The sequence below is a fragment of the Orycteropus afer genome, unplaced genomic scaffold (genome assembly GCF_000298275.1).
Source record: "Orycteropus afer afer isolate SDZICR_OR568_19922 unplaced genomic scaffold, OryAfe1.0 scaffold00141, whole genome shotgun sequence".
In the NCBI taxonomy this organism is placed as follows: domain Eukaryota; kingdom Metazoa; phylum Chordata; class Mammalia; order Tubulidentata; family Orycteropodidae; genus Orycteropus; species Orycteropus afer.
This window is the reverse complement of record NW_006921728.1, coordinates 6,078,479-6,102,868: the sequence shown is the minus strand read 5'-3', so window position 1 is coordinate 6,102,868 and position 24,390 is coordinate 6,078,479. Positions and strand designations below refer to the sequence as shown.

General features: G+C 41.5%; 1 protein-coding gene across 1 annotated transcript in view; it reads right to left on the bottom strand.

Moving 5' to 3' along the window:
- FHOD3 (formin homology 2 domain containing 3) overlaps positions 1-24,390 on the bottom strand; it is a gene marked incomplete at its 5' end in the record, with an annotated part of 759,322 nt that overhangs the window by 613,189 nt on the left and 121,743 nt on the right. The window contains one exon of the mRNA XM_007945666.2: positions 15,282-15,346. Within this exon, the coding sequence (XP_007943857.2) occupies positions 15,282-15,346 (65 nt within the window). The remainder of the gene's footprint in view (positions 1-15,281; positions 15,347-24,390) is intronic.

The following is a 24,390-nucleotide window of genomic DNA, read 5'->3' as shown; positions in this document are numbered from 1 at the left end:
GTTGTATAGGTTGCAGATCGGATGGTGTACCAGTCGCTAGGACTGATTGTTTCCATTAATTTTGGTTTTCTTGTTTCTTCTTGACGAGGAGAGACTCATTGTTACATCAAGATGGCAGCTTGCTAGCTTTTAAGATCCCAGTCGCTACTCGCCAAAGTAGGAGGCGGAACAATAAAACAGAGACTTTTTAAAAGGCAAAGAAATAACATATCTACTGCTTAGAGACCCTGGGTGGTGCAAATATTTAAAGCAGTATACCTGGCCCTGCAAAAGTTTTCCTAAACACCTGTGAGAGAGTGTCTCTTCTTAGCCATACACCCTACAATCCAAAGAATTAAAGATATATCACCTCTGGGTATAATGAATAACAATATTAGTTTTCTTTTTTCAATAATGCAAACAGGATAATGAATCAGATGTTTTCAATTTTCTCCTTTGCTATTCTGTTGCTGCTACTCTAGTATATGAACTTGAAACTATAGTACTTGTAAGAAATTCTCCAAACACTTTCATTTTCCCCTTTAAGTTTTATCTCGAAGTGACTGAATGATTTGTTGAACTACTAATGCATTCCAAACATTTTTCCCCCACATTAAACTACTTCTTATTAGGTGTTCTCACCAGCACAGAAGTTGGTAAAATGCCCAAAGAACACCCTCTGAATCTGTTTTCTCTGAGTCTCAGAGAGATCCTGTCAAACACACTGACAGAGGCCTAGTTCTTAAAGAATACTCATTTAATGAGGTATTTATGAACTATCCATCCTCTTTTTCACCTCCCATGCCCTCTGGATGCCAAAACTTCTAGTAATGAGACAAAGCATTTTGTTTCCCAACATATATTCTCATTGTTCAGTGACAAAACAAAGTTATTTCTTTATTAGGACAGCCACAGGCACAGCAAGCTGGTCACTAGAGCATGAACACACCTGACAGGCAGGTCAGACCTGGGAGGGGAAAGCATTTATAAAAACATGCCAGTCAAAATCATTTGAATGCACTGTGCTTTCCTTACCAAGGCTTGTTTTCTGGATCTAACTAACTAGAAGTTTCAATGGATAGCAACCTTGGAGTCTTAACTGCCACATATGATTTAAATCTGTCTTATAACACCTGCTATAGGTGTGGGGGACTCTGGTAGCTTAGTGCCTAAGGCACTTGACCGCTAACCAGAAGGCTGGCGGTTCAAACCCACGAGCCACTCCTTGGAAGGAAGATGGGGCAATCTACTTCTGTAGTGATACTGCCTCGGCAACCCAAGGAGGGGTCACTATGAGTCAGGCTGACTCCACAGCACGTAACAACGACAACAACAAACTTCCGTAGAGATACCACCTCAGAAACCCAAGGAGGGGTCGCTATGAGTCAGGATCAACTGGACGGCAGTGAGTGATAGATATCCCTATGTATGTTTATTTATGTATGTATGTATATATGCATGTGTGTGAGTGAGAGTGTGTGTGTGTACAATAGAGACGAAGAGAGGAGGCTTGGTGACACAGTGGTTAAAGTGCTCAGCTGGTAACCAAAAGGTTGGCAATTCAAATCCACCAGCCGCTCCACAGGAGAAAGATGTAACAGGCTGTTTCCACAAAAAGGCGCTCTGGTGGCGTAGTGGATAAGGCATTTAGCTGCTAACCAGAAGGTCAGAGGTTTAAACCCACCAGCTGCTCTGCAGAAGGAAGATGGGGTAATCAACTTCTGTAAATATTCACAGTTTTGGAAACGCAAGAGGGGTCACTAAAGATTTACAGCCTTAGCAATCCTATGGGACAGTTCTACTCTGGCCTGTAGGGTTGCTATGAGTCTACAGCAATGGGGTTTTATACATACATACACATACATACATACATATGTACATCTATATCTACAGATAAAGACAGGATGGCAGCTAGGTAGCTCAAACGGTTAAGTACTCAACTACTAGCTGAAAAGTTGGTGGTACAAACCCACCCAGAGATGCCTCAGAAGACAGGCCTGGAGATCTGCTTTCAAAAGGTCATAACCTTGAAAACCCTATAGAGCACAGTTCTACTCCATGAACACAGGGTCACCATGAGTCAGAAACGATTTGATGGCAGCTAACAACAACATAGACATTCCCACCAATATGACTAGTTCTCCATTATCAATTTATTGTTTTCACAGCATCTCATGTTCCTTGTTAAGTGACCAGGATGTAAACAATCATTAAGATAGTGCAAAGCCAATACATTGATAATGGTTCTAAGGCATTGCTCAAATTTCAATATCCACCATCTAAAGAGCCTTAGAGAGGAATGGGAACAAAGTCCTAAAAAACTAAAAACCAAACTTGCTGCCATCGAGTTGGATCCGACTCATAGCTATCCCACCTTGGGTTTCCGAGGCAGTATCACTACCAATAGATTGCCCAACCTTCCTTCCAAGGAGTGGCTGGTGGGTTTAAACCACCAGCCTTCTGGTTAGCAGTCAAATGCCTTAGGCACTACACCACCAGAGCTCCCAACAAAGTTAATAAAACCAAAACCAAATTCAAGTCAATTTCTCAGAAGTAGATTGGCAGGCCTTTCGTCTATAAGGTTAAATTACTTGTGGAAAGATATGACAGAACAGATGTGACAGAAAGACTCACCAGCATCTGCCAATTAGACCCTCATGTAGTTTAGTAAACCTGGTAGTGTGTTTTACATCTTTCCCATATCCTCTCTTTCATTCCTTTTTATGAGGGGAGGGAGCATCTATCAACCACTGTTTGATGATAAGGCACCTTAGAGGTAGTCATCCACATGGAATGAAGAGAGATTGACAGGCTGATCTGTCTGAGAAACCTCCTCCACCAGCCCAGACCCAAGAGCCTGCTAGACTCTTGGCATTCTTTGGGTTTACCACCTGGGAGTTGTAATAGGTTAACAGGAAACATTATGAAAGTATGTTTATCTGATTAACCCACAGAGCTTGTAATTACCTAGAAAACAAAACTCCAGGCATTACAGGTCACACATTTGATGGGGTATAGCAAGGAGGAGATTTAAAAAATAAAATAAAATAAACTGGCACTGACAGTATCCTGCTGCAACCAGGAGACTAGGGATTTCAAATCCAAGCACAGTCCATGCCACAGCTGCAGCCAGCCATCAAGGAAGCCAGCTCTGTAGGAAGATGGGCTCCTTCTGCAGAGAAGTAAATAGGCTCCAGGGTGGACAATCAGTGGGTTCTGGCTTCTGGGGACAAAAACTAAGAAATGTGAACCACTGCACCCCACACCATCAGGAATAAGTATTGTTGGGACAGTGGGAGTATGACAATGGTGACATTCAGGGACAGAGCAAGGAGGGGCTTCAACTCCTCCACCCTCACCCTGTCTGAGGCCAGAGTGGAGAGGCAGAACAGCAGAGCAGCCACTTGTCAGCAAGAAGCTCAGGTTCAAGGACTGGAGTCAGAAAACCCAAGAAGGGAAAGAAAGACTCTGGGGGATGTGGTAGGTCTCTGGTCAAAAAAACACCTGCTTTTCTTGATTTTTGCAGGCACATGGGTGGACACAAATAGGGTCTACCACTGAGTAGACACAGAGCCACCATAGAGCCCAGCAGTGACAGGCACACAAGCTAACAATGTCACTGCCCAGGCCACATGTGTCTCAGCACCCACTGTGTTAACAGGAGCTTCACCGAGGTGCTGTCAGGCTCAAGAGTGTTGAACAAACAGCATTTGGCTGTTTCCTGAAAGAAGCCTCTACTTTTGACAGAATTCCAAACTGCCATAGATTTCAGAGGCAGTAAGGACTACATTAGGCATCTCTGGGTGGTGCAAACCTCTAAACACTGGGCTGCCAACCCAGTGTTAATGGTTTGAGTCCACCAGAGGTACCTCAGAAGAAAGGATCAGCAATCTACTTCTAAAACTCAACCACTGAAAAGCCCATGGAGCAGAGTTGTATGTACTCTAACACACACGGAGTTGCCATGAGTTGAAACCAACTCCACTGGCAACTGGTTTGGTTTTGGGGTTTTTAAGGACCACACGGAATCCTGATAATGTGCCATAATCAATGCCCCTCTGCAGCCCACTGGAAACGGTGAGTGTGATATCGGAAAAGGCAGAGCCAGTAGGGCCAGCCTCACAAAACCAGCTCAAACTGATCAGAGAAGGTAAAGATCCTCAGAGTGAGAGGAGAGAAGATTAGTACCGTTGACCCAGACAAGATAGAAGAGAACAGAGGAGCCCCATGCTTATGGTCACAAAAAGCTAAAGACGACAGACAGAACAAAGTGTGTATGGGGGGGCAGGGGTCATGGGTTACAGCTCCACTCTCCAGTGTCTGAATACAGAAGCCCAGACCTCCCACACTATAGCTAGAAAGCCAGAATATGTACCTCACTCTAAGGCCCTAAGCTGCCACCACACAGACACACATACCACTTTCATCATCACTGATGAAAGCCAGCACTGGTCCAAGACTCCTTCCCATTAAGACTCATGTGGTTTTAGGATTCTTCTCAACACTGTGCCCTGGAGAGCCACTTCCTCTAAACTGGCTGGCACATGATATGAATCCCCTTAGACATTCGTGCACTACAAAATGCATCCATCATATTTTTGTTTTTATGGGGTTTTTTTATTGTGAGATATGTATATATATCAAAATGTTTAGTATTTCAACATTCTTCCCATGTACAAGTTAATATCAATCATGTTCATCATATTCTCCAACCATCACCATTATCCATTTCCAAGTTTTTCTATCACCCTTAACAGAAGCTCAGGTTCTTTAAGCAGTGAAAACTCACTCCTACCTCCTCCCTCCTGCCTGCCCTGGTAACTTCTAATGAATCTTGGGTTCTATACACTTGCCTATTTTAGATATTTCAGAAAAGTGTAACCATACAATATTTGTCCTTTTGTGACTGAATTATTTCACTTCACATAACGTCAGCACCATTTTTCAGTTTACCTCTTTGCCGTCATCATAGTATAGTAGTGCAGAGTCTGTAACCATATGACTTAACTCACAAGATGATCAATTAATCAAGAAGATTTAGCAACTATATATATATATATATATGGAGAGAGAGAAAGTGAGCTCTGGTGGTATAGTGGGGTTAAGGCATTTGGCTGCTAACCATAAGGTCAGTGGTTCAAACCCACCAACTGCTAGAAAGAAAGATGAGGTAATCTACTTCTGTAAAGATCTATAGCCTTAGAAAGCCATCAGGGGTCACTATGAGTCTGAATTGACTCAACGGCAATGAGTTTTGTATATAAACATAAATATATACACACTCACACACATATACATCAAGGCACCTAAATATATAAAGCAAACACTGACAGAATTGAAGGGAGAAATATGTAGTACTACAAGAATAGTTGGAGGCTTCAATACACCACTTTCAATATTGAATAGAACATCTAAAAAAGAAGACCAACATGGAAATAGAGGACCAAAATGATACTATAAACCTACTAGACTCAACAGATATATATACAACATTATACCCAGAAACAGTATTTGAGATATTCCACTCCAGAGCACATGGATCATTCTCCAGGATACACCACATTTAGGTTGAAAAGCAAGTCTTGATAAATTTAGAAAGATTGATAATACAAAGTATTTTCCCTGAAGCCAAAAATCAATGACAGAAAAAAAACTGGAAAATACACAACCATATGAAATTGAACAAGGTACTATAAAACTACCAATGGGTCAAGGAAGAAATCAAAAGAGAAAGCATGAATTTCATTTAAAGTCAAATGCAAATGAAAATATAATATACCAAAACTTACGAAATTCAGTAAAAGCAGTACTCAGAGGAAAACTTTTAACAATCACGTCTACATTAAAAAGAAGAAGAAAGATCTCAACAGCCTAAGTTGACAACTCTAGGAACTAGAAAGAGGAGAGCAAACTAAGTCTAACCCTACCAGGAGAAAGGTAATAACAAAGATCAGAGGAGATGTAAATAAAATTGAAAACAGAAAAAATATATATATATAATCAATCAATAAAACCAGAAGTTGGTTCTTTGAAAAGATGGATAAAATTGACAAATCTTTAGCTCACTGGCAAGGAAGAGAAAAGGTACAACTATCCAAAATAAGAAATGAAAAAGGAGACATTACAATGGAACCAACAGAAATAAAGAGAATTATAACAGAACATTATAAACAATTATATAGCAACAAACTGGTAACTTAGATGAAATGGACAAATTCTTAGAAGCATACAATCTATGCAAACTGATTCCAAAGGAATGAGAAGGTCTCAAGAGACCAACAGCAACTGAAGAGATAAATCAGTGACCAAAAACCTCCCAAGAAGAAAAAGTCCTGGGACATACGGCTTCACTGGGAAGAGCGACCAAACATTTAGAGAAGAATTGACCTCAATACTGTTTAAACTATTACAACAGGTAAAAAAGGAAGGAATAATCCTTAATCCATTCTATGAAGCAAACATAACCCTGATACCCAAAACAAAGAAACCACAAGAATATTATAGGACAAAATCTCTTATGACTGTTGCTGTTGTTAGGTGCTGTCGAGTCGTTTCCGACTCATAGCAACCCCATTCACAGCAGAAGGAAACACTGCCCGATCCCGCATCAGCTCCATGATCCCTGCTATACTTGAGCCCATCATCACAGCCACCATGTCAATCCATCTTGTTGAAGGTCTTTCCGTCTTTCATCGACCCTCCACCCTACCAAGCATGACATCCTTCTCCATGGAATGGTCCCTTTTGACATGACCAAAGTAGGTGAGACGAAGTCTGGCCATTCTAGCTTCCAAGAAGCATTTCAACTACACTTCCTCAAGGACAGATCTGTTAGTTCTTTTAGCAGTCCATGGTACTTTCAGCATTCTTCACCAGCACCACAACTCAAAAGCATCAACTCTTCTTCGGTCTTCCTTATTCATTGCCCAGCTCTCACATGCATATGAGGCAACTGGAAATATCATGGCTTGTGTCAGGTGCACCCTAGTCCTCAAGGAGACATCCTTGCTCTTCAGCACTTGAAACAGTTCCTTCGCAGTTGACCTTCCCAGTGCTACTTGTCATCTAATGTCCAGACTGCTGTTTCCATTGGCATCGACTGTAGAACCAATCAATGTGAATTCCTTGACATTAGGCATCTCTGTGACTATAGATAAAAAAAAATCCTCAAAAAAAATTATTAGTGTGTTACAGGGAATTACTTGGTATGGCTCTTCTAAGCCATGGTCTTTGTGACACCCACCAGAGGACTAGGTGGTACTATGCAAATATGAAGTGCCTGTGGTCAACCAAGGAGATTGGATAGCTTGTTAGTAATGTAAACAAGGTATATGGAACTCTAATGTGGGGATTGGTCAGATTTGTCCTTCTGCCAGGCTTAAAGTGAGCAGAGAGGCAAAAGGGGGAATCTCACTCCCATCAAGAGAAAAGAGTTGTAGGTGGAGTGGAGTGTTTTCTTGGATCCTAGATCCCTGGACTGAGGTGGCAGAGGGATGGCAGAGAGGCAGCAGAGTCAAGCAGCAGCAGCAGCAGCGTCAGCAGCAGCAGCAGAACTAAGACACCAGCATGAGATCGAGATGGAGCACAGGCTTGCCAGCCCATAAAGCAAAAAAGCTGAGTGCCTTTGGGCAAGAGTCTTGCTGGTGGAGTGGGGTGCACCTAGGTGTATCGATCAGCAGAACTAAAAGAGCTTTTTAACACTTGCCTGAGCAGGGCAGAGGCCAGGCCAAGAGGCCAAGGGCCAAAGAGAGGCATGCCTAAGGGCCTGGCCAAGAGGAAGCCATCCTAATTGAAGAACTATATCCTGAACATTCCTGAACCTGAACTGAAACCTGCTACTTCCCTACTAAACCCCATAAACATGACCATTGTCTGTGAGTTCTGTGTGACGAATGCAAGAAATTATTGAGGCCAGCGAGAAGTACAGAGTGCTGTGGGAAGGACAGTTGGTGTCAGAGTTGGTAAAAAGGTTGAGGGGTGGCAGCATGTCTGGCCTCATGGGAATAAACCTTGGGCTGCTGTCTCCCCCTCATGCAGTTAGAAGACGTCAGAGAAGGATGTTCCCTCTGTGCCCTTTTTCCAACTAGTGAGCAGAATCTAACATGTTAAAAGAGTTCTACACCATGACAAAGCGGGATTTATTCCAGAAATACAGGAATGGTTCAACATTAGAAAATCAATCAACATAATACACTACTTCAGTAGACTAAAGGAAAAGAACATGATCATCTCTCTGGATGCACAAAAAGTATTTGATAAAATCCAATACTCTTTCTTGATGAAAACCCTACAAAACAATGGAATAGAAGGGAATTTCCTCAGTATGTTTCAGGGCATACATAAAAAGTCAACAGACATTATACTTCATGAAGAAAGACAGAGTTTTCCCCTGGAGCCAGGAACAAAACAAGGATGCCTACTTTCAGCAACCCTATTCAGTATCATGATATTTAAGGTTGTGTGTCAACTTGGCTGGGCCATTATTCTCAGTGGCTTGGCAGTTATGATGTAGTCATCCACTATATGAAATCTGATGTAAGGTAATCACTTTCATGATCCAATCTGCTATGAGCAGCCTATCAGTTGAAAGGGAGTTCCCTCAGGGGTGTGGCCTGTTTCCAACAAATGTGGACATCTGGTAAAGCTCTCTGGCTTTTGGCTTGATATGGTTCCTGCACCTGGCTCTGCATCTGCATCAACCTCCAGTTGTTCGGACTTCAGTCAGCAGACTGTGTCATTGCTTGCCGATCTTGGGATTCTTAACCTCTGCAGCCTATGAACCACAAGGCTGCCATTTTACCTGCCAAACTTGGATTCATCTGCCTCCACAACCCATAAGCTAGCAGTTTGCTGCCTGGCTTGCAGCTTGCCTTCTGACCTGTTGATCTTGGGTTCATCAGTCCCCGCAGCTACGTGAGTCAGAAGAAGGCTCCAGCCTGGCATTTGACCCACAGACTTGAGACTTGACAGCCCCTATATCTGTGAGACAGACAGACAGACAGAGTAGTCTCTCTCTATACACACACACATATATAAACACACACACGAGCTCTGGTGGTGCAGTGCCTAAGGCATTTGACTGCTAACCAGAAGGTTAGTGGTTCAAACCCACCAGTCACTCTGCAGAAGGAAGATGAGGCAATCTACTTCTGTAAAGATTTACCACCTTGGAAACCCAGTAGGGGTTGCTATGAGTCGGAATCAACTCGAGAGCAGTGGATTTGGTTTTTTTTTTTTGGGGGGGGGGGGTGAGTTTTTATATATGTGTAAACTGAATGGTGCCTGGCTACTATAACTGAACATTTTGAACCAAGATTCCATAGAAAAATCCTGATCAAAAGAGGGAGAAATGCAGAATAGGATACAAATTATCATGGACTTGAGACTTTCTGGTGCTATGGAGCATGGATGGACCCCTGAAATTACTACCCTGAAATAATCTTGAAACCTTAAACCAAAAATATCCCCTGAAGTCATCTTAAAACCAAATAATAGTTTAGCTTAGCTAGTAAAAATGTCTGCCTTGAGCTTTATGGTCTTTTAAGAACTAACTGTATGGGATCAAAGTGACCAGGGCAACTCAAAAGGTCCGATAGGAACCTCGAGGGCAGTGAGTTTATGTTAATGAAGAAGGAACAACTTGGAAAAGGAGGGTAAATGGTCATACAACTCAAAAACTGTAATCAATGTGACTAAATTGCACATATAAAAACTTTAATTGTTGTATGTTTTGCTGTTTATATTCTCAATAACAACAAAACACATCAAATTCAGAGGAAAAGAAACTTTATTTTCTCTGGGTAACCTCACAAAATGCAATCCTCTCATGCCTATTGTAGATTTTTTTTTCATTCATATCTGTTAAGTTCATGCCCACATTATGACTGTAGACATTTTTCATTTCTCTAGGGGTCCAAGTTAGATTAAGAAAGCAAGTCATGTCATATTTTGCTACAATATGTTAGCTCATGTGGTCAAACTATAAACTGTACAAAGAAGTAGAAATGACAGTGGAGAAGAGCACAGAGATAAAAGGCCTTTGTCTGTCCCAAAATCTCCTTCCAACCTCCTGTCAAATCCTTCAGAACTGCTGGGCTATCAAGAGGACCTGTCTCTACTGCAAGCATCAAAGCAGAGCCCCCTTCCTGTTCATTTTTCATGAGGTTTGCTCTGTTGCTAATCACGAAGACTCCACACCACTCTTATCCCAACAGGCGCAGGATTCCAAAGTTAACACTGGAGAATTCCAAAGGCATGTCATCTTCAATTTGTCAAGATGTAGTCCTGGATTCTAAACATTCTTACATTTAATAAAGCAGGAATGAAGGGGAAGAGGATTTAGGGTGAGGAAAACACTATTTCGTAGAAATTTACTTGACAGTATTTTAAACCCAAGAGACAAAGGCTGATCCTGAATCCTTACAGTCCAATGCTAGGGTAGGAAGGAAGGTCTTTGGGATGTCAGGTGTGGTATGAGGCCTAACACAATGACCAGATGTCCAACTCCTGTAATCATTCATCTATTTCTTATATAGAGAAGAGGCAAAATAATCTTGAAAAGAAACTCTGTCTGTCTGTCTCACAAACAACTGATGTAAAAAAGTCTTTTTCCCTTGTCATTTTCTCCTCCTCTGTCATTTCAACTGGAGATTGTTCCAGGTTTGGATTTTTTTTTTTTTTTTTTTTTTACCATCCCAAAGAAACCCATCTAATAATGCCATTTGGAAAGAGTAAGAATATGTCACAATCAGGGGAGGTAATTCATAAACATGATGCATACATTCCATTGTATATACATAACCAAAGGGTAATATTTAGTGCTATTATAATAAATCTGTTCCAGATCTTGCCAATAATAGGAAATGGAATGAGAAATAGAGTTTTCAACAAAAAGAAAAAATTTTGCCTTCTTGGATACTGAAGTTAATTTACAGAGTCAATCCCTGTCATCCAACATAATCATACCTAAGCCAATTAATGGTAAAAGCTAGTTAAGGCAGAAAATCCTTAAAAAAAAAAATTACATGCCTTCAAAACTTTAACTTAAAGCCATGGTGACCAAACACCCCAGTTTGCCTGAGATGAGGAACTCTCCGTCAGCTGCTTATAGCATATAAAAAGACAGGCCTTCGTAGCCTATTGTGAGACACAAGCTATTTTTTGAGTAAGGGTCTACTGAGATTCCATGTAGACCTAAGTTTTTATAAACCACTCCAATAACGTAATCTATGTTTCTAATTTTCAGTTTATTTGAAATCAAGCATTAAAGACATTTGTGAAACAACCTAAGAGTAGACTTCTAGATTTTTACAATTTTCTCCTACCTTTTATAGCTGTCACAATGACTTACTTTGACAGACATACCTTTTTAGTGAACAACTTTAAATCTTCATAAAATATTCAATATATGTTCAAAGAAGCAGTAACTGTTTATTCTCATATTTAATGAGTTTATAAAATATGTATGTACTTTTATGTAAATTATGTAATTATGGGGACAAACACACATACTCTGCAAGCACACAGTTCAATGTCCAGGAGCAAGAAGACATGTGTCTTCATAAAGTGGGGTTGAATGACCGTCGGTGCTCAGCATGCCATGGGGATAAGATGTGTGTTTTCCACATATTACATGGAGGCTGCTGAAAAACTTCTGTGCTTGAAATATTTTAGTGCACACTGTAAAAGGGTGAATTTTCTTAAAGGACACTCTCATTGGAATTTTGATCTCATGCATTTTAGTGTAGGTTTGCTGTCCACTGTCTTATTATTCCTGAGAAATACCACTTCACACTCATGCCACCCATCTCCAGTGGCTGCCAGCTATTTTTTTTGTTAATTGTGCTAAGTATTATGGACAACAAAACCATTTCAACATGGTTTGCATGTACAGTTCAGCAATATTAATTACATTCATTATTCTGTGCAACCATCACCGCTATTATTTCAACCAATATTTAATTTCAACAGGATTCAGCACATGCTATGATCTAGATCCGGGATGCAGGTTGGAGAAGTCTATCCAAAGTCCTAGGTTACAGGCTTTTTCTTTATAGTGATTTATACATATGAAATAACTAGAAAGATGTAAGGTAGGTAATAAAAACATAACTGATTAAATATAATCAAGTGCTCATTTATGTTTCACAGTCACTTTCCATGCTACAGGCAGTTGAGAAGAAAACAGTCAATGTTGGCTGAAAGTCTAACAAATCTTACTTTGTTTCCAACAAAACTGCAAACTCTCCCTGTGCCTGACCTCCTAGTCCTTGAGGTGTATGAGTCAGAAACCCAATCACTCTCTAGCCAGAGTCAGACAAAGGTTGTCACTCCAAGACGTTTGCAGGCTCAATACACTTAACACCAAATGAAGTACAATCATCCAGACTATCTTCCACGTATGGCCACTCCCCTGCCCCATTCCTGGATCTCCAGCAGTGAAGCAGGGAAGAGGGAGAGGAACTAGAAACAAACCCTTCTACCCCATTGATAAATATCACACTAGAGTTACAGGCTGGGACTCAACAGGATAATTTATACTCTCTTCTAATTTTTATTTTAGCTGTTCCTAATTATAGTCCTGAATTAGGGCCATGACACACATTAAGTAAAAGCAAAACTACTCAGATATAAGGAACTTCCATGCACAAACTGAATCTTATTTTTTTCTCCTTTTATGATATTACACAGTTTCTCTGACTTAGCCCCAAACCAGAAGGAAACCTAGCCACAGCTTTAGAAACTATTCACATAAAAACTGTCTACTTAGCATAAATCATTGGTTTCACTGCCGTCTGACCCAAGTCTATATTGGCAGAAGGACCGATGGATCCAGGAAAACCACTGGCTGCAAGAATGGTCCCAGTAGTAGGGGACATGAAAAAATATTTCACCAAAGAAGATATTCAGGCAGCCAACAAACACATGAAGAAATGTTCACAATCATTAGCAGTTAGAGAGATGCAGATCAAAACAACAATGAGATATCCTCTTGCCCCAGCAAGATAGAAAATATCAAATGTTGGCAAGGATGTGGAAAGATTAGGACTCACATACACTGCGGGTGGGACTGTAAAATGATACAACCACTGTGGAAGGCAGTATGGTGATTCCTTAAAAAGCTGGAATTAGAAATACCATTTGATCCAGCAATGCCTTTGCTAGGTATATATCCTAAAGAAGTGAGAGCCAGGACAAGAACAGATATATGCACACACCATGTTCATCACAGCACTATTTACAATAGCAAAGAGATGGAAACAACCTAAATGCCCTTCAACAGAAAAATGGATAACCAAACTATGGTACATACACACAATGGAATATTATGCAACACTAAAGAATAATGTACAATCTGTGAAGCACCACATGACATGGATGAACTTCAAGGACATTATGCTGAGTGAAATAAGTCAATCACAGAAGGACAAATATTGTATTAGTTCACTACTGTAAAAAGTCTAGGAAAGGTTTAAGTATGGAAGGAAACTTTCTTTGTTGATTACCAGGGATGGGAGGGAAGAGAACACTGCTAGAATAGGTAGAGACAAGCATTGATTTGGATGAAGAGAAGGGCAATGTACCAAAAGTGAGTGATCAACACAGTGGCATAGAAGAAGACATACAGAGGTACATGGGAGGTACAGACAACAAAGATGAACCCTTTTGCATATAAAGTACTGCATCGTCAGTGAGGCAAACACTGATCTATGGGTGGATAGATAGGTGGACAAGCTGAATGATCAGATAGGTCTACGCAGGGGGGAGTATGCCCATGACCATGTATAGGGTTGGCAGACAATGTTACTACAAGTGCAGTTGCATGTGCTGTAAGAATGTCCAGGTGCATAGCAGAGCTGACAAGGGACAAGGTTGTGGTGGCTTCTTGGCCACAGCCAGCTACCCAGAGGGAACGAGTAGCTGGACCTGTGGGCTTAGGACCATGGTCACAAGGGACACCAAGTTCAAATGGCATAACATACTACACAAAAACATTGTTCCATATCCTACTTTGGTGAGTAGAAACTGGGGTCTTAAAAGCTTGCAAACAGCCACATAGATGCAACGATGGGTCTCTCCTCATCCAGAGCAAACAGGAATGAAGAAAACCAAGATGCATGGAAACAATTAGTCCAAAGGACTGGTACACCATGCAATCCTCAGCCTATACAATCATGAGACCAGAAGAAATAGATGGTGCTCAGCTACCACTGTCAACCACTCAGAGGGGGATCAGTTCAGGAGATCCTGGATAGAGTGGGAAAACGGTGGAACAAAACTCAGTATTATTTAAAAAAAAAAAAAAAAGACCGGGTTTGCTGGTCTGATAAGAGCCTGGTGAGACCCCTGAGACTATAGCCCCTAGGTACTCTTCTGGTCTGGAATTGAACTCACTCCTGTGCCTTCCAGCCAGACAAAAGACAGGCATATGGGGTGAACATTTACATCAGGTAGATATACTTCCTGGAGTAATCAATCATGGGAGAACAGAAGGGCAGTGTTTGCAGGGGAGACAGCTTGCCAGCAGGGCAGTGTATGGGAGGAAAGGACACAGAGAAGAGGTAACTACAAGGAGGAAGTGGAAAGAGAACTGTTGCCTTGGGGGAATGGCAAGCAACGTCAAGAAACAATGTGTATAAACTTCTGTATGGAAAATGAATTTGCTCTGTAAACTTTCACCCAAATCACAATAAGAATTTTTAAAAATATTAATATCTATCAAAAAAAAAAAAGAAAAAGAAAAAGAATGGCCACTCTGAACCACAAATATGTTTGCTCACTTAATACCATTTTGTACTATTTGTGCCCCTATTCCATGCTGACCCAATATTTCCCTTTCAATCATCGGACTGCAACTTGGAACCTTGTCATTCACTTCCCCACAAGAAAACTTCAAGATTCGACAGAAGGCACAGAGGGGCTCGCTTCAACCTACGGTAGGGGGGGCTCAGAGGATGTCAAACAGCCCAGCCTCCCACCCTCAGGTCTAGAGGCTGCCGCTGGCACAGCTGCAGAAGAACCTCACTTCTCCCAGCATTGTAAACAAAACTTTATTCCACAATCTGTCTTACCTCAAACTCTACTCACTAACCAAACAGCTAAGGAAACCAGAGTGAAACAGAGCTTCAAAAAGTATTGCTATAACCGCTTCACCAAAAACCCAAACGATCTATGATTGGGGTTAACCCAAGAAGACAGTGTAACAGTGAATACTTTATGTTACTCTTGTAAGTGGTCATTTCTCATCACAGGTTGAATCACTGAGGGTAGATGACTAGCAGCCCCCTGCAGATATTACTCACCAATGCAGGCATGGACCCTCACGGACAGCTGTGTCCTAAGGATGATGCTGTTCTTCTTGACCCTCCTAAAGGGGACAGGAGACAAAACACAAGCATCAGAGGAGTCAGCCAAAGAGAACACGTCACTCACATACTGTCCACCAGATGGACTTTCTGAACTCAAAGGTTCTGTGACACTCACATGAAAGATGCTCCAGACAAACAGGGATACTAAACTGAACAAGCACCTCTCCTGGAATAATAATGTCAGAGGGCTTCAAGAAAAATAAAAGACTAAAGTTTCACTTTGTTGGAATAGCACACACATTTTATTGCCAAATTCCATCAACTTGTTCCATCTACAGCGTTTGCATGTAGTCGTGCTTGACCATGTTGGGAAAATTTTAATTCTGTGCCCATGAACTGAAATCCTCAGAATGTAACAATACAAATCTGCATCACCATGGCTAATTTTACAGTTTAGAAAACAGGAAAAGGCAACACACCATGGGGTAATCAGAAAGAGTTGCTTTGCTGTGCATTAATTCAAGACTTAGTGTCTTAGTTCTCTAAGTCTGCTACTCTCTAGTCTTAGTTCTCTAGTGCTGCTATTACAGAAATACTACACATGGATGGCTTTAACAAACAGAAATGTATTCTCTTACAGTTAGGGAGCTAGAAATCCAAATTCAGAGTGCTGGTTCTAGGGGCTGGGTGGAGGGCCCCTGACCTTGGGCTTCAGTTCTGCCTTCCAGGCCCACTAAAGCAAACTGGGGGCTTCTCCTGACTCACGCAGCTGCTGGCTGCTGAGGCTGATGAATCCAAGATCAGCAGGTAAAATGGAATAATCTCAAGATCGGCAAGCAACATGGCAGCCCACTGGTTCAAGTCTAGGAAATAGCAATGATGAATGAACCAAATGCAAGATCCTTTCCAAATATATATTGGAAGTAGGCCACATCCCAAACGCAACTCCCCTTCAACTGATTAACTGCTCACAGCAGACCTACCATGGAAGTGATTACACCATATCAATCTTATCATGGGTAATTACATCACTAAAAATCATGGCTCAGCCAAGTTGACACATTACCTTAACTACCTACCACATATAGCTTTCCCTCTTCATCTTACTCTTACAGGAAGATGGGAATTCACTAAAGGATACTTACAGGCTATCTATTATCAGGAACAACAATTTCCCCTCCCCACCCACTTTGTCTCACCTTTGTTTCCTTCTCACTTCATTTCTTGTAAGGAAGAAAAAAGGATGGACCTTTCAATACTAGCACCATCAAGGATTCACTAATGTTCTTCTCCTGGCTTGACCCCTGCCCAGCTCAGGTTGAGACCACACACTTCCTGAATGTTGCTGCCACCCCCAAAACATTGTTCTTGGCAGGTCAAACAAAAGACTGTTCAAGAAAGCTGTTTATGGTGGTTATGTTTGTGTGTCAACTTGGCTGGGCCTGGTTGAGTGGCTGTGCAGCTAAATGTAGTTATTCTCCATGGTGAGATTGGTAATTCACTCCATGGTGGAGCATATTGGAGGAGCTGAGTATATGGTCTTCTTCCCATATATAAGAAACAGCTTTGGGAATGGTCTCTAGCTTATGGTTCACTTGAACCCTGCATGTAACCATGTGGTTGTTCAGCAGCCTGCCATGCTCTGCCAACCTTGGGACTTTCAATGGACTTGAATGAATGGCCTGCCATGTGGTAACATCAGGACTACACCTTTTCACTTGTTGACCTTGGGTTTGTCAACTCAGGAGCTAGAAGCTGCCTGAGTGGAGAGATGCCTCTAGCTTCAGTGGGCTGGGAGCAAGAGGCAAGAGGTGAAGCCCAAGATTGAGGGCTTTCACACAGTCCCTAGAGCGTGGCACTTGGAACTTGGACTTCTAGCCTCCTGAACTGTAAGAGAGTAAACTCCTGTTTGTTAAAGCCATCCCATTTGTGGTATATTCTTGTCAGAGCAGCACTAGGTAACCAGAACAGAACACTGTTCAACAAGCAAGTTCAGTGCACTTAATTGAAAGCTTCTTCCTGGTGTGACCACAAGAGTTGAAAGCACATCAGCATCAGGATTGTTGAAGGAGAAAAAGGATTTTCATCAGGAGCTCTACTCTAAATATGGCTCATCCCCTGCTTTGTACAGAGAAGGACTAAAGCACAGAGAAGGTGATAGAAAATAAACAGGAGAAAATCTGAGTCCCAGCTGCCCAGGGGTACCAAAATGTGGTCTTTGAGATGTGGAGAGAAGTAGTTGTAAGTAAAGAAAGGCAAAACGTAGCCAAGCAACCCACATGGCAACATGTAACGTGCTGGGTCTACTGTTGGCTGGGTTCCCCTCCTACCACTCTCTGGACTTCTGGCAGCTCTCATCTCTCCCCATCAGGGCTTCATTTACAACGGACTCTAGCAGTGCTTTCCTGCTTTGGACCTGACCAGGGCACATAATTAATATTGTATGAATTCAAAGTAATGACTGAAACAATTATGTATTCTTTATTCTCAAGACCAGATGAGAGGGGAGAGAGTGGTTTATTTTCATTAACCACTTTTTATTCTTTTAAAAGACACCCTGGTGGTGCAATGCTTAAGCACTCAGCTGCTAATCAAATTGTTCAAATCCAATGGCCACTCCACACATGTGGCAGTCTGCTTCTCTGAAGATTTACAGCCCTAGAAACCGATGGGGCAGTTCTACTGTCTTATAGGGTCACTATGAATAGGAATGGATTCAGGGCAGTGGATCTGGTTTTGTGGTAGTCTTTTAAAACAGAAAAGAAAACCAGTTGCACATCCTATAAATGCCCGCAGTCACCTTCAACTCAGCAGCTGCTTATAAGTAGAGAATCTACATTCATGGTCCATTCATATCCCAATGAGCCGTTTTTTTATTTTGTTTTGTTTTACATTTGCTCTGAGTAAAGTATTAGCCTCAAAGAGCATACAGCAAATACATAATACTTGACCCATCTTCAGAAGACAAGTTCCAGATTCTTGTAATGCAGATTTCCTCAAAACTTTGCTCCTGATGAAAAACCTTTTTCTCTTCCGATAATCCTGATGTTTGATGCACCTTCAACTCTTGTGTTCATACCAGGAAGAATGTTTCAATTACGTGCAATGAACTTGATTGTTGAACCACTTTCTTGAACAGCCTTTTGTTTGATCTGCCAAGAAGGATGGTTTAGGGTGGCAGCAGCATTCAGGAGGTGTGTGGTCTCAACCTGAGCTAGGCAGGGGTCAGAAAGGAGAAGAAAATCAGTGAACCCCTGATGGTGCCAGTATTAGAAATGCAAATCCTAAATCCTTAGATCTGGATGATCGGTAACATATTATCAGTCATAAGGAGTCAATGATAAATGCCATATGAATGGTAGACAAAAGCACGTGCTTTAGACACCCGAGGGGGAAAGCATGGATATCCAGCAAAGACTTCAGAACACCTCAAGTTCTAGACAATTTCAGAAATAGCTCATCTATTATGCCTGCTTTCATCTCCAAACAACTGCAAAGTTGCATTTTGAGTCAACACTTATTTCCCCAAAATGTTCCAGTTCCATGGGCAATTGGGTACAGGATATCAGACATCTGTGTGAGAACTAGGCTGGTCTTCCCAAGGAGGCCGCACCAGCCTGTCATCCTGGAGAGTCATCTTCTCTGGGCTTGTATTCTGAGAAACTGGGCAATTAATTTGGTTAAACTGAACCCACGTGGAATCTAAGACAATATCAAATTAAAGAGGAAATGAATGGCGGACATCTTTATATACCATTACGCTATATACACAATATACACAATATTGAATGTCACATATTAAATTTTCTTGAATTCTCCAGATGAATCTAATTTTTTAGTAATTTAGTAAGCCTATTTTTTACTATTTATTTTGGTGGCAATATGCACAACTCAATATACATTCAATCAGAATTTCTACATGAACAGTTCAATAACATTAATTACACACTTCACACTGTGTCACTATCACTACCCATAGTGTCTCATCACTATTCATTTAGGTTCTCATCTATGCTTTAGACTAACTCTTGTCAGATTAAGCTCATTTAGATAATTCTTTATAAGAAAGCAATGCTCAAGGCAAAACTTCTTTATTAATTGGGCTAAATTGTTGTGCAGGTTAACAACGGACTCAAGGGATAGTTTTGCTCAAGGTTTAAAGATTATTTCCAGGCATTTGTTTCAGGACTTTCCAGTAAGCCTATTTTTTAAATTAATTTTATCATTTATGATTCCTCTGTTTCAATATTCTACATACTTTCCTGCCAAGTCCTAGACACAAAAACCTACAATTGAAGAAACCTGTGACAAAATCGGAGCCAAGGGCTATTGAAGCAGCTTAACAGAGATAAAGCCCCAGATCATAGAGTTTCAGGCCAAGAGAGAGGGGGCTGACCACGGTTCAGGTAAGGGGACACTGAGAGTGGCCAGTTCCACCAGATCAGAAGGCTGTCCATCATCTCTCACCCCTGGTTTTATTCACTTTTGCAGTGGATACTATTACTGTACCCATTTTGCAGAGGAGGAACACATGGCTTAGAGAAGTGATATAATCTACATAAAATCACATGGCTGGTGGAGACAGACTCGGGACTAAAAGTAAAGTATCTGACATCATAGTCTCTCACACCATCCTGCCTTTTGCTGTACAATTTACTTCACTATATAACCTCCTCCAGGGCTTGCAACAGATCAAGAGAGGCTTGCCTTTTTTATGAAACTAGTATAACCTTAATACTAAACCTTAACAGAAATGACATTCACAAAAAAAAAAAAAAAACCTAAGAAGCAAAAATCTAAGAAAATATCAGCAAGCCAAATTATGCAATATGTAAATATAATGCAATAGAACCAAATAAAGTTTAACCTAAGGATTCCTTCTAATAAGCCCAAACCAAACCCACTGCCATGAAGTCAATTCTGACTCATAGCAACCCTAGAGGACAGAATAGAACTGCCCCCATGGGGTTTTCCAAGGCTGTAAATCTTTTATGGAAGAGACTGTCACATCTTTCTCCCATGGAGCAGCTAGCTGGTAGGTTCAAACTGCTGACCTTTTTGGTTAGCAGCTGAGTGCTAAAACCACCATGCCCCACCAGGGCTCCTTTCAACAGGAAAGTGCAAAATTATATATGTCACATAACAGGAGCTCTGGTAGCATACTGCCTAAGGCACTTGACTGCTAACCAGAAGGCTGGCGGTTCAAACCCACCAGCCACTCCTCAGAAGGAAGGTTGGGCAATCCTACTTCCATAGTGATAACTGCCTCAGAAACCCAAGGAGGGGTCGCTATGAGTCCGGGCCAACTCGACGGCAAATAACAACAACAGCAACAACAATGGATAGAAGACATCCACTGTAAGGTCCTTTTAAATTTGATAGCATCCATTCCTCCACAACTGTATTTTGTAATTGGTTATTGCTGATATATTAAAGAGGTTTATTTTTAATATTTCTTTTATATCTGGCCATCTCGTGGCTAAAATTGATTCTGAGAGTCTTTGGCTGATTCTTTTGGCCTCTTAAGGCAAATAATTACATCATGTGTTTAAGAAATAATCATCTTATCCCTGACCGTTCTAGTAAACGAGAGCTCTGGTGGCATAGTGCCTAAGGCACTTGACTGCTAACCAGAAGGCTGGCAGTTCAAATCCAGCAGCCACTTCTTGGAAGGAAAATTGGGCAATCTATTTCTGTAGTGATACCACCTCGGAAACCCAAGAGGGGGGTCGCTATGAGTCAGAATCGACTCGATGGCAATGAGTTTTTGAGTTCCAGTAAATATGACTTTTTCTTGTTTCATGATTAGAACTTTCAGAGGAAAATTAAATAATCATGTGTATGTCTTCTTCCCCCCAGGGGGATACTGTGTCAGTGTTGGTTTGGAAAATAATCATAACAATAGGCATTAACATTTATGGAATGTTTATTATGTGCCAGGTAAGATTCGGAGCACTTTGTACAAATTTGCTGATTTCATCTTCACAAAATTCCTATGAGGTAAGTGACATTATTGCCATTTTAAACATGAGGGGACTGAAGCCCAGAAGGGTTAAGCAATATGGCTGAAGTCACACAGGCTGAAAGTGACATCGCTCAAACTCAATCCAAGCAGTCTGACCCCTGGCCTGTGTTCCTATCACCTTCTACAACTGCCTCACAAGTGAGTATTTCCTCATTCATTCCCTCAATAACACGTGGTATTTGAAGATGCCTACTATGTGCCTGCTCTATGTAAGGTGCACAAAGCATCTAAGGTGCTGCCTGCATGGAGCCTCCACATTCCAAAAATGGTATCTGTGAGAAGCTGCCAATGTGAATTCACTGTCAGCACATTAATGATCCTTTCCACCCTGGTATTGGCATTCTGTATCAGGCTCATATCTGCTACTCCTGAGTCCACCTTTTTGCAGCCGAATGAAATGCAAATGTATCAAGTACTTGAATCCAATGATCTGGGAAGCAAAGGCAGTTCAGCTTGACCTGAAAGTCCCGAGAGAGAATCAGATTCCATTCCGATCAGCAGAGCCACTGCCAGGGAAACATCACCACCTTCTGAGTCTAGCCACCGTTCAGAATCAGCAGCCACAGCTAATCAGCTGCCCCATCCAAGGCGAATGCTACCCAAATGATGAGAGAACCAACTGAAAGAGACATTCACTTCAAGGTGACAATAATTAAGGCAAATAGACCAGGACTGTGATGGCACTGTAAAGGAAGCATTCTAAAATTTCCTGTTTCTCTAAAGATAACACATTTCCCCTACCATAATATTTATGGCTTGAGAAAAAACCTGGTTTAACCAAATAAGTCTCATGGAAACCACATGTTCAAGTTGTATCCCTTTCTCCCAAGAATGTTTTTTTAAGACTAATATTTAAAAAAAAAAAAAAAAAAACTCACTGCAGTGGAGTCAATTCAACTCATAGCGACCCCTCCTTTGGTTTCCGAGTAGGTATCTCTACAAAAGTAGATGGCCTAGGACTTCCGGTAAGATGGCGGAATAGGGAGAAAGACTGCACAGACCCTCCTTAACAAAGAAAAGGGGAACCAATTAACACAGACACAGAAGATAATCCTGGACCCCTGAGCCTTGAAGGGAAGGATACAAAAATGGACTAAACTCCAACTAGCAGAAGAATTTGCATGAAAACAACAAAAAAGGAGACATACGCAGCTGCGGTCTGGCAGCAATCCTGAGCAAGCCTGACGGCACAGCACGGACAGCTTGGAGAATGCCGAATGGTGCTAGGACCTAAGAATTAACCTAACAATTAGCCCTGCTAGCCAGGGACTTCATGGAGGACTGACTGCTCTGGTGGCTGGGGAATAAAACACAAAACACCAGTGAAGAGAAAGGCGGGCTGCGCTGTGGACTTTTGCATTTCCAGAGGGCACTGCCATTTTAAATGTTTATAAGTGGCTTGACCATTTTGGATATTTAAAGAGACAGCGCTCTCCATGATTCCAGGGGCTTAAGAACAGCTTCTGCTTGCCAGTAACCCCAAGGACACTCCCGACCTGGATGACTGAAAAGGTGCAACATTGCCCTTGTTACTCTTATAACCCACCCCCTTGGTGAACAGAGGTGTGGCCATCCCCCACTCCCACCCACCTTCTGGGCCCACAGGAACTCCATATCAGTTTGTGTGCTGAGGTACAGCCTGGGTGCCCTGCCCCACACTCCCCTGATCTTTTTTTTTTTTTCTCTCTCTTTCTTTTTTCTGGTTTTTAGTTTGCATGTTTTTGTCTGTTTTAAAACTACTATTAATACATTTGTCCTTTTTACTATTATTCTTTATTATTCTTTATCATTCCCCTCCCAGGTCCTAGTTTTCAGCTCTTCTTCTTTTCCCTGTTCATGATTGTAAATTTTTTTTTCTCTTTTTTCTCGTGGTTAACTGTGTTCCTTGTTTTTCTTTTTGAATTTTTCCCACTTTTTTCTCATTATTCTCCTTCTCTACCTTTTTTATCTTATTGCCATATAACCACATATTGCAGATGTACTTGTTTTTTTCTTCTTCTTTTTCCCTTTTTTCTTTTTTGGTTACTGTTCCTGTGTGATTAAATGGTGTATTTTTTATCCATGTGCTTTTAGTTTTTCGAGAATTATTCAGTTGTAACTTTTTTCTAATTGAGTGGGTGCTTGAACGATATCTCTTAGAAAGATAAGCACGAGTCCAGTCTCCATGAGGTGGAGGTTAAAAATGTACCAAATGTCCAAACTACCATGCCACTCCATCATTTCAGATATTAACTCCTCCTCCTCCTCCCAGTAATTTCCCCAGTCTTAGGGTTCTGTATTTTGCTGTAATGCTGCACAGAATTCAAAGACACCCAAGGGTTCGTCTCACGTAGTAGTGGGAGAGGCTTGCAGGCTGGTGAGTCCTGGGTCTGTGAGTAGGTCTAGTGCATCCTCCCAACTCTCAGGGTTTGATGAAGCTCAATCAGCAGATCAAATGATGGCTGCTGTCCCAAATCCAGGGGTGAGATGAGGATGATCCAAGACACAAAGCCAGACCAAGAAGAGAGTGAATCTTCCCAGGAGATTCGTAGGTATACCCTCAGGGAAGCTAAGGCTGGTGATTTGAATTATACCCCCCAGCAAGGCAGGACTCAAGATACATTCCACCTGTGTTGCCCCAACAAAATTAACCTAAACCCCATCACAGAGTCGATTGCCAGTCATTACAGGGAATCACTACTACTAGCTTCCCAGCCAAGTTGATACCTTACCTTAACTACCACACCACCCAAAACAGGCATGGATAATGGGATTTACAAAACATCACAGAATGGAGGACATTGGCTAGAAGGGTCACATCAAGTAATTCACTGCAACGGGAGACAGCAACAGTCCCCATAAGACACAACTACACCCACACCTACTACAACTTCACTTACTGACCGAGAGCCACCACCTCCTTCTCCATCAATGGGCCAACAATAAAAAAACACCAAGAAAAGCCTGAAACACCTTTGACTGCTCTTCACAAACAGTTAACAGAGACCTTAATACAACAACACAATGATGTCTCGGAGACAACAGACCATCACAGTCCACACAAAGAAGCAAGATAAAATGGTAGAAACAAGGGAGCAG